This window comes from Sceloporus occidentalis, unplaced genomic scaffold (genome assembly GCF_023333645.1).
Source record: "Sceloporus occidentalis isolate IW3139 unplaced genomic scaffold, rSceOcc1.0.p SCAF_4, whole genome shotgun sequence".
NCBI classification, from domain to species: domain Eukaryota; kingdom Metazoa; phylum Chordata; class Lepidosauria; order Squamata; family Phrynosomatidae; genus Sceloporus; species Sceloporus occidentalis.
Window position 1 is genome coordinate 10,168,442 of NW_028316984.1, and position 11,559 is coordinate 10,180,000.

General features: G+C 38.2%; 1 protein-coding gene across 2 annotated transcripts in view; it reads left to right on the top strand.

The window, feature by feature from the left end:
* The window catches only part of MEIS1 (Meis homeobox 1), a 181,345-nt gene that overhangs the window by 163,856 nt on the left and 5,930 nt on the right, over window positions 1-11,559 (top strand). The window contains exon 10 of one of the 2 annotated variants that reach the window (XM_089519208.1): window positions 9,360-9,418. The exons of the other annotated variant lie outside the window; for it this stretch is intronic. Coding sequence (XP_089375334.1) covers window positions 9,360-9,418 — 59 coding nt within the window. The remainder of the gene's footprint in view (window positions 1-9,359; window positions 9,419-11,559) is intronic. 2 annotated transcript variants of the gene reach the window in all.

The following is an 11,559-nucleotide window of genomic DNA, read 5'->3' on the forward strand; positions in this document are numbered from 1 at the left end:
AGACATTTGTGATGTAATGTGTGAAAGATTTAGAGGAGCCTGCATGGACTTGTGTGTATATTCCTGTCTCTTCCTACATACTTTTAGCCCACTGCTGTTGAGACAAATATCTGATCAGACATCAAATTAACATAGCACCAGGAACCAAAGTTCATTGTTACCTGTGCTTATTAGTATTAGCCTCTAGGTGTATTTTGTTGTGTAGAATCAGTTCATCTTTTAACCCTTATTATTATTGCTTGTGTGATCAGCTTTTTAGCCTGTAGGTGTATTTTGTTGTGTATGTTTTTACAGTAATTTCATCTTTTAAACTCTGTTAACGTAGCATTTACAACAGTACATAAGAGGTTATGTTGACAGTCTGGAAGCAGAAAAAGATGAGCAATTCTTTGATAGCACATCTTGATTTAACTTAAGGCATTTTTTCCTCTGTATTTGCTGCACTGGATCAAGGTGTTAAGAAATATATTTTTTTCTTATAAAAAATAATTATGCTTCTTTCACTGCTGCATTTGGAACTACAGCAACTGTCTATTGTTCAGCTTCATAGGGAAAGGATTTAAGGTTGTCACTATATTGTCATTATTGCTTTTATTGTTAGGTTCCATGTGTGGGGATAGCATTAGTGCAAGAAGAATTTGAATCATTGTGCACTCTGTATGGTTTGTGTGTGTGTAGTGAAAGCAGCAACTAACAATGCATTCTACTGACAAGTGTAGTTTTATGAGTACTTTGCCCACATCTTGGTGCAAATAATGTTGTCCTTGACCCTCTTCCGCAATTCTCTAGAGTGGCAGAGCTATGCATTTTGGTGAATTTAGAGGGGAAAGCGAATTATGGGATAAAAAAGTTTTCTGAAGTGTTCAAAAGAAGATCAAGGAGGACAGTGACAAAAGATGTCTCTTACATGCCTGACTCCTAAAGCCAGGATTCTCCAGGCATACATACTGGGTGTACATACCTGATCTAGCTTCATCCCTTCTATCTCTGCACTTGATATGCTTGGTACATTATCAAGCTGTGCGTGTGAGAGAATATAAACAGTGTTCTCCAGCTTTAAGGAAACTTTTTCTGAATGCACGACATGAATACATTTTGTCGGGTCACATAGTAACATTTAAAGTCAGGAGCTATATTTAAAAACTAAATTGCAAAGCAGTGCATTAGCCCCTTACATTAATGAGTGGCTTTCCATCACAAGTTTTGCATAAAACTTTATCATTTACTCTTACTGTTCTTATATAATCTTTACCAACTGTCTGTGTGCAGTAAGTTGACAAATATTCTACTAATGCTAGAGAACAGAGTAGGGCGGGGTGGAAGGGAATGGAGTTCCACTGATAACTTTGATTGATGGACTTGCTGTGATTTGAGTAAATTCCAATATTATGTTTCTGAAATGGGTAGTAAGGAGGGAATGGCATTTCCTCCCACCCTGCCTCCTATTGTTAAATGATGTACTGCATTTCCAGACCTGAAGTGTCTTCATTTCTATGGAGTAGTAAAATTGGCTAAGCATGACACCATAAGGTTGAACTTTACATTAACTTTCTTTTGAGAAGATTACAGTTTAAATCCAACTGCTGTTCCCTGCAAGAGTAGGCCCACTGAATCAGTGCTGAATACATAAATTAACATTTAGGTAAATCCCATTTCTTCAGTTGCTTTTGTTAGATTTAGGTGTAAGGGGTTGATTTTGCAAATAAGAGAGGAAGTGGGAGAACAGATTATTGATTAATGTGAGTTACAGATCACAGTAATTTCAACAGCTGATTTTTCTTTTAATATTTGGGTTTCATTTTAGCAAAGTGAACAATGTGATTACATTAGAGAATACAGTAATTATTTTTTTACATAACAAAACTGTGATGAGTTAAAAAGTAAACGTTCTTTCAGTAGCTCTGAAAAATAAAAAGTCATAATTTATAAAGGTAACTTTATTTTGAATTCCGAAGGTGTAAAAATGTGGGGATTATTTTTAATTGTTCACATTATAATTATTTTGCTGTTGTGTTGTTATTGCAGAGCTTGGTAATAACCGCCTGTTGTGTTATTAACACGACTCTTGTTGTGTTATTATTGCAAAACTTGATAATAAAGAAAAAGGTTTTTTTAAAGTTAAAAAAAAAAGAACTTGGTAATGAAGAAAAAGTTAGTGTTGCTATATATTTAATATTCCAAATGCCCTAAAGGCATCAGATCCTGCCTGATCTTGGAAGCTAAACACAGTTGGCTCTGGTTAGTCTTGGATGGGGGACCAGCAATAAATACCAGGTGCTAAAGGCTATATTTCAGTGGAAGGAACTGGATAACACCTCTGAATATTCTTTGCCTGAGAAAACCCTCTGAAATCCACAGGGTAACTTTAAGTCAACAGGCAATTTGAAGGCACATACATATACGCACAAAATGGAATAAGAAAGTTTCACTTTCAAACGTTATTGACGCTGATGTTTGACTAGAATAAGAAGCTGTAAACATGATTACAATGACAGATTGTTATCCATTTTTTTAAAAAAAGATGCAGTGTAATGGTATATGTTTTATTAGTTGGCAGTTTCTACTTCATATACTTTTCTGTGTTTCTGCAAACATCTGAAATAGCTACATATACATTTCTAAAAGGTTTCCAAGTGACAGCAACAAATCCATTTTGCCACTTACTTGGAGTACCCTTGTTAATACGCAAGCCCCTGGCCATCATCCTCACTTCAGCTTTTGGTGTGAAATTTCCAAGAAACGTCATGAGACTTGAGGTCTAGCATGCAGGGCGTTGTGAAGATGCATATTAGAAAAGAATGGGAATTGAAGTTTTAAATATCAGTTTGAAAGCTAGGTATATTATTTTGTATGAATTCTTATTTGAGCCAGTGTATACTTTAGGAGTGGTAGATCAAATATTCTAAAGCAAAGATGCCTTTAGCAGACACTGATAGCAAGGGAGGGCTTTGTTTTATTCAGATGACTGAAGTGTGAATGACTGTGTTCCAAAAGAGACAAGAGGGGTGATTTTTCACTGCAGCCAGCAATGCAAATGGCTACAGAATGAGAAAGCGGAGAGAGAGGGGAAGAATACAGCAAGATGGGAAAAGGGCAGATCTGTGTAAAAACTGTCACCCTGGCTGCACTACGAGACTACTAAATTGTGGTCTTTTAGAGTGGCTTTGTGACCCCATGAAAATATTCGCTTTCTGGCTGGCAACATTTTCAACCATTTTCAGGCCGAGAGAATGGTGGGGTTCTCCATTGTCATCCCTAGTTCTGCTGCCTCTCATTTAGAGGAAACAAAACTTGTACATCACAGTGGAGCTGAAGGTCAAAGTTCAAAGGCAGGTTGCTGCATCACTGCGTCTTGATCTGAATCTTATCCATGTGACCAGAGACGCGTAGTGCTCTCACAATGGAGGGACTCGGGTTGGAAAGAGGGAGTGAGACTTGGGAGCACTAGAGGGGGAGGGGAGAAACGGGGAAGAAAAACTGTAACAAGATGTATCCTGATCAGTTCTGAACAGGGGGAGTGAGTTCTGTTTTTATAATGGATTTTGCTTTCTTTAAGGCCAGAAATTGTCACAAAAATTCTTCTTTTTTACATTCCTGATAGTTTTGCTTCCCAACACACAGGCCCTAGAAGCAACCGGCTTTGATTGTCAGAACGCCACAAAATTTGATAATGTTTACCAGTGTTATGATCCATCTAACTTGCTGCTTAACAACTGATCCTAATTACTGCATTTGAAGGCTTTACGGCAGCTTTGTCAGCAGACAAAGCATATGTGTAGAGATAAATGTACCTCAACAGATGTGTGTTTGTGATTGTAACATACCATAGTCCTCTACTCTGTTTTCACGGGGTTCCTACACCGGAGTGCTTTCTGCATATGAAAATTCATATTTTTTTTATTACTATTATTTGTAAAGGTAGAATGGTTTGAACTGTATGAGGATTTGAAGATACTGGAATGAATGGTGACAGAAACTTTTGTGCTTTGAGACAGCAGACAAAGAGTTGCTTCCAGGTTGAGGACCCTTAAATAAAAATTGGAAAGTGGTGCTGAGGCTCAGTGAATTTGAGTTACTTAGGATGACATGAAATGCAAAGACTGAAAGATTTAAAATTTAAAGAATTAAATTTAAAAGTTTGAGACAGAGCAGGAAATTTTTGTTGAACTCCCTGTTACTTTTACCTTTCATACACAGTTTTGCAAGATCTTCAGTGTGTTCAATCTACTGGATGTCTACTCAGAAGTATGTTGAATTGAATCCAGTAGGCATGTATAGCAAGTTCTCTAACCTTATGTACTTTAAATGTAAGATTAGGGGAATTATAGTCCATCATAACTGGGAGGTGGATAGTGTGGAGGACTTCAGCTTCGGAGCAAATTTTCATTTGAGATGTTTTGCCATAAAAAGGTTGCTCTGTTTTTTTTTTTAAATGAAATTGTTTTTCTTGTTAAAAGCTGTAAAGTATTGTAAATATATTGATTTTTGACTGGGTTTTCTTCAAAGCAAAAACACTTGTTTAATGTAATGGGATATTTTAAGTTGTAAAGGAAGAAGAAGAAAACCTTTCATTCTGTCTCTTCTTTAATGCACAGAAGCCTGGAATTTACTATGATGCAAAGTAAAGTATTCTGTTACAAAGGCAGGGAGGATGGAACAGAAGGTTAAAGGGTATTTCAGAAACAAACAGCTGGACCAGTTTATTTAAACAGATACAAGGATTGGGAGCTGACCTCAAGTTGACTTCTAGGAGGAGGAGCAAGAATGGCATTTTATTACTTTGCCCAGAAGGAAAATGTTCTTTCCTCTGAAATCACCCCTAAGGCACCCAAACACATGGACTGTTTTCCAGGAAAGCTGCTAAATACAAACTACACATGAGAATGCTTAAAGTGCAAAGATAAACTGCAAAGTGTTTGTGTGCACAACAATTGGTTGAAATTCAATGGTCATCGCTTCAAACTACAAACCTGAAATTATTTTCAAGGGAATGTCCTGTTGTTGTTGGTTTTAATCAACAGAAGAAGAAAAAACATTACAATGAGGCAGGGAACTGTCTGTTTTATATGTTTTCATTTTTCTTCATGAAACATTCTGGATTTATATGATTTTCTTCAATGACAGTGCATAAGTGTCGGCCAGTCTTAAATGACTATGGCTGCATCTGCACTGCAGAAATAATCTGGTTTGACACCATTTTAACTGCCATGGCTCAGTGCTATGGAATTCTGGGAATTGTAGTGTGTTGTTGCAAGAGAGCTCTCTGACAGAGAAGGCTAAATGTCTCACAGAACAACAGTTCCTAGAATTCCATAGCACTGAGCCATGCCAAGTGGTTTCAAACCGGATTATTTCTGCAAATGTCTTAAGAAATTTTATCATCATCATCAATCATCATTATATCATCTTCATATACATGGAGGATGAATGCTAGTCTCACATGGATTTATGGCTCCAACAATATACTGCACAAATTGATGAAATTGGTGAAAATTTCTCAGTGTACTATGTGTGGAATCCATAAAGAAAGGATTAAGTTTAAATTCTTCCACTGAAGTTAATCTAAATGCATGCTGTGCAAAGTTGGCACCCAGTTGGGAGCATCTTTTGGTCAAGCCACCCTTAATGTGCCCTCACAAACTGTAAGAAGTGCCCAGGCAGCCTTCTACCTATATTTACCTGACTAAGAGGCTATGCAGACTGGCATCTTTGGCAGGCCTAGAGGTGGAGTTGGAGCACGGCATCTACATGACTCATGCTCTGACTCCGCCCCCAGGCTGGAGTGACACCATACGCCACACCACACAGTGCGTGCTGTCATGGTGCTCCTCTGGCACTGCATCTAGATGATGCAGTGTCAAAGGAGTGTCATAAAGCTGCAGCACCCTTTGCAGGGTGCAAAAAGGAGCTGCTTTTTGTGGCTCCTTTTTGTGCTGTGGAAAGGCCAGATTGAGGCTGTGGCATGTGGTTGCCATGGCCCCAATTTGGCAAAGATGGAGGCAGCTACAACAGGCCCTAAGTTCAAATCCCCCACCTGCCAACTGTGGGGAGCCCTATCTCTACATAATAGAGAAGAAGTAGGCTTGCAGATGTTCTGGTTGGGGAAAGTACAAAGCATTTGGATGCCAGTGTCAGCTACCCAGTCTTAGTATAACTATGGGGGTTCATCTATTACTACTATTGTGTGTCACTTTGCAGCAACTATTATCTGCTGCTTCTAGAGTATGACATTTGTCACCCCTGCCCAAACTATTTGCCATTGCTGCTATCAGTCATCCTCATGGCCATTGCTCATTAATCTGTAAGCAGACTTTGCAGGCTTGAGAAGTGCAACAGGAACCTGGCTTTAGTTTTTATACATATACATCAATAGTCCCATGTGACTGAACCAAGATGGCATTGCAGTGGTATCTCTGCTTAAGCCAGTCACCTATTAATGTTAGTTGTTGAAATGGCCTTGTACTGGAAGGTTAAAAATGATACCAGAAAATTGTCAGTAATTCTATTAAGACATTTGCCCTGGCAATGGAATTAGAAACACAGCAGAATACTTTGGATGTAGTTTCAGGGTTGGTGCAGTGAACTGATTGGAATCTCAATGTTAGCATAAGAGGTTAAAGTGAACCTTTTACCTGGGTTGGTTGATACTGTATATTTCCTCTCCTTTCCATCCTTTTAACAGGTGTCTTCATAGGTTTCTGAAAGTACTAATCACTTGCGAGAAAAACAGAGTGTCTAAACAAAAGTTCATGGTTCTGTAAAAGTCACCTCTGAAAATGAAGCTTCTCTAAACACACCAAAATGGTGCTTCTCCAAACACTGCAGAATTGGATACACATACTTACTAGTTCCTGTATGTGATAGTCTCTTTGTACAGCTGGCTACCACATAGCAATTTTTCCTGGATTGTTGTAACTAAATGAGGGGAAAGCCTCACAAGGATAAATGTAGCACACAAAAATGAAAGAACACTATGGACTTCTAGTAAAAAGAAAAAGAAAAGAAAAAGAAAGCTTGTATCTTTTTAGTTTTCCTTTGAGAGCTTTGTGAAAGCTGTTTTCTGAATGCATTTTCTAATTTGTCATGGCATAGGATAACTAATGGAGAGAAAGGTAGAATTTTTTAATTGCCTATTTCACGTTGGTTTTTTTACATAATGAGAGAGGAGAATTGCTATAACCTTTTGCTCACAACTCTGATAGTCATGCTTAGTGCAACATAATTACAAAATGATTTTAACATTATAGTGCATACTTTTAAAGAATTGTGTTGGGGTAAATATAAAAACAAATATAGAGTTGATGGAGCTTCTTCATCCAAAACGTTTACAACACAGATCTCTGAAACTTAGATGTGTGCAATGTTTCTATATGTTCACTGGACCAGGTTTATTTTTTTATTATGTGATATGAGGCCAAAGAAATAAAACATGATTGTTATGTTTCCTTTTAAGATTACTAAAGGGCCAGGAGCATACATTGTTGATCTCTTCAAAGATTTCAGGTTCATAACATTCACTTGGTTTGAACAAGGCTCTTCCCAGCACATTTTGTGCCCAACATTGTAATGTTCAATAGTAATTAAGATGGGATACATGTAATAATCACCACATTTACAAATACTGGTAAAGCTGCTTGCTTGATAAATTCTGTTGCGTGTGCATGTGTTCTCATGCTCACACACAAGTACACATCTCTGCAAAAAATGATATAATTAAAATTGTATTTGATTTCATAGTATTGTTAATATTTCAGAACCACAGTCTTCAGGGATGTGTGGAGGGGATTGTGCTTGAAGGTACAGAGGGACCTCCTTATCCACAGAGTCTTTATTCATGGATTCAACCATCCATGCTTGAATATATATATATATATATATATATATATATATATATATTCCAAAAGTCAACCTTGAATTTGCCATTGTGTATAAGGGACACTATTTTACTATGCCATTGTATTAAATGGCATTTAAGCATCCACAGATTTTGGTATCCATGCAAAGTCCTGGAACCAAACCCCAGCAGATACTTAGGGCCCACTATATCAATTCAGCACTATTGAGAAGAGGAGACTTGAATTATGGACCTCACTTTTAAAATCCATTGATAGAAGACAATGGCTGGCTTGTGGGTTGGAAGTACTGTGAAGGAATATTATTTCATCTCAGCCAGCATAGTAGAGATAAAAGATTTAAACTTTTAATTAGACATGGGATTGCCAACACAAAAAAATCACTATGCCCATGTTGACATTGTTGGTGGTTGCAGTGCAAGAGGTTTCCAGATTTAAATCATAGAACAAATGCACTTATAACATTGGAACTGTTCCTCAATTGCCTTGACATTTTTGCTGAAGGTTGAAGAGCAACAGCATTTGATGAAGTGAGCAAAATGAATGTGCTGTTCATTGCCCTTTGGTTTATGATTTATCATTCACACTGTGAAGTTATATCTAGCCCTTATTAACTAGCGTTATTTTGCATATTATTAATCAGTTATTACCTTTGCCGTGATAATTCAAAAACTAACCAAGTTTAGTTAAAATTTCCAGAATATACATTCTAGTGAACATTTTTAATTGCCTCCTATTCATCTGCACCTGGACATGGCAGGCCCCCCTTATTGCAGTAGCAGAGCAATTACAATTTAACAAAATGTTTGTTGCAAATGTTCAGCCCTAGCAAGAGAAAACGGCATTATATAAGTTCCATTACCGTACATCTATGACCTCACCTTGACCCCAGACTTTGCATAAAGAGCTGAAATGGGGAAAGTGCCACCGAATCTGCAAGGAATGCATTGCTCTGACGTCCAGGAGCAGTGTGATAAAACTCCAGACATGTTCTCATTTGATGGTGAGCTGCCATCACAGTTCATTATCTTAATAGTAGACATTAAAACAGAATTATGTTTTCAAGAGGCAGGGAAAGTTTTGATTAAAAAAAAAACCCAACTGTAAAGAAAACAAATTACTAGGGAAATGTCACTAATTGCGTTGGGTGTGGGAGGTAAAGCGAATCCATCCCTATCTGGGTTGGCAACTCTTCCCCAGCAATTTTTCTTTTGTCTCATCTGAATGGAAGGGAATGATACTGGCTTTGTTTCTTTAAAACTTGGTAGATTCCCTTATGAAAAGGTGAAATGGAAAGGTCCAATTGTGGTGAAATCTGTATGACATAAATCAACTCGCAACCCCAAAGCTTGTATTTTCAAAGGTCATCAGAGGTTACAGATTGCGCAGCACTTGAATCTACAGGCAGACCAACCTCTGAAGAGACACTGTAGCATATCAGAAGTTGTCAGTCAAGGCAAATTGTATTCTTTTAAAATAATAGCTCACTGTTCTTTCTTGTTTCAGGTTTATTAATGCTAGAAGAAGAATAGTTCAGCCCATGATAGACCAGTCGAATCGAGCAGGCAAGTCCTCAGTAGTAACTGTAGTCCTATCGTGTGAGCAAAAAACTTCCACAAGCCATGCCCCAAGGTGTCTGTTCTGTGGTACATAAACAAGAATTAATAGTGGGTATCATTGACAGTTAAAATAAGATCTTGCTTTGTTACGTTAGACAATGCAACTGCACTGGAGGACAAGCATGACTTCAAAAGTGGAAGCTTAGAATTGTAGGCCATCAGTCTCAGCCATAAGCCTGATATTGTTCCTTGTTGAAGAATATTAATATTACATAAACATGATCAAGTCTGAGTTTGACTTCTTAGCTCCTTCTGCTACTATGGCTACTCCTTGGTGCATGGCTTGGTGTGGAATTGCTGTAAACTTTATTACCTGTCAAAAGGGCAAAAGGGTCACAATCGCTTGTGGGGCTCGGTAAAGTTCAAAGACATACAATGAGGTAGAGCTTTATGTGCTTTAATAACTCAAGGCAGCTTACTTCTGAAGTTAGCTTTTAATGTTCTGTTAAAATCTAGAATGCAAGTAGTGGCAAAAAATGCTTAATGGTTCTCGCATCTCTGCCTTTTTCTTGTTAACCTCCACATATGGGGGCTTCTGCTATTGTGATAATATGTTAATGGGTTAAGAAAATAGTATGATTATTTATTTATTTCTATTTTAATATATTTTAGTTATATTCCACCTTTCTCCTGATATAGGGACTCAAGGTGGCTAACAACAAAGTTAAAAACAATACCAAAACATTATAGTGTAGATGCAACGTTTAAAAAAACCACAATTTTAACAAGTTAAAACATTACAAATTAAAAATTAAAATCTTAAAATCTGAATTACACAAGATTTAAAAGCCCAGCCCGCATCAGTTTGAAAAGCCCTGTTGGCACAAGAATGTTTTTACCAGCGGCTGAAAGGAGAGCAGGGATGGGACCATCCTAGTCTCTCTGGGGAGAAAGTTCCAGAGCCTGGGAGCAGCCACCAAGAAGGCCTTCTCTCTTGTTTCCACCAAATCAGCCTGAAAGGGTGATGAGACAGAGAGAAGGGCCTTTCCAGATGATCTTAGTGTTCAGGGGCTCGTGAAGGGAAATACGTTCCTTCAAAAAACCTGGCAACCCTCAAATAGTATCCCAGGAAATAGAGAGCGAGAGAGAGAGAGAGTAGGTACAAATATCAAACAAACACAACTGACTGTCTTCGAAGACAATCTTTTTATTATATTAAATTGTAACTGGTTGGCAAGGCTGGCCTAGATTATTTGGACAATGGTTTAGACCTGTGCATATTCTTCATTCTCAGTCTGTATTCCTCTTTCTTAATTTGTCCTGGCAAAGGGGACATATAAAATGTCTGATGGTAGCTGAAGTGTGACCGTAGTAAAAGCATACGGCAGCAACCTCTAGGAATTGTGCCATGGGTGGATTTTTGATCTCTGTATTGCCACACATAATTGGAGTACAATTTCAAAGCCTGGTTTAATTTAAAATTAAACATCTTCGTTAAGCATTTAAACCACTGCTGAGCAAGTTTATGTAACCAAGACTTGGGAAGAGGGGTTTCAGAGGATAAAATGCCCTCCCTCAAGTTCAGAGAGGGTTCCTTATCTTTGTTTAGTTGGATTGTTTACCATAAGAGATACGTATCAGCAGAGTATTTTAATCAAGGGTTTCAGGCAGAGAGACAATAAGCAGAAACAACCTGTTTGTATTCTTCATTGAGAATGGTCCAAAATAAAGCTGTTCCAGGTTACTTTGGCAGTATGTTGTTTAAATTATGCATATGTCCTAAGAAGCCAGAAGCCATGCCAAAACCACGCTGCCAGGGACGTAGCTAGGATTTTAAGAAGGGGGGGGGGGGTCCAGACTAAGTGCCACCATTATAATGGGGCTTGGGTGCGGTGGCGCAGCAGCACACACCATTCATTTTTCTAATGGAAGGGGGGTCCGGACCCCAAGAACCCCCCCCCCCCTGGCTATATCCCTGACACTGCAGTCCTAAGGACTGGAGCGCAGCTTTGGTGCAACTTCTGGCCTCTTAAGATGTGTGTGTCATTTAAACAGCATACATCCAATGTAACCTGAAGCAGCTTTATTTTGGCCTGTCTGTTCAGGCCCTAACATTCTTAATGAAGAAACTCACCAGGGTACTTCTT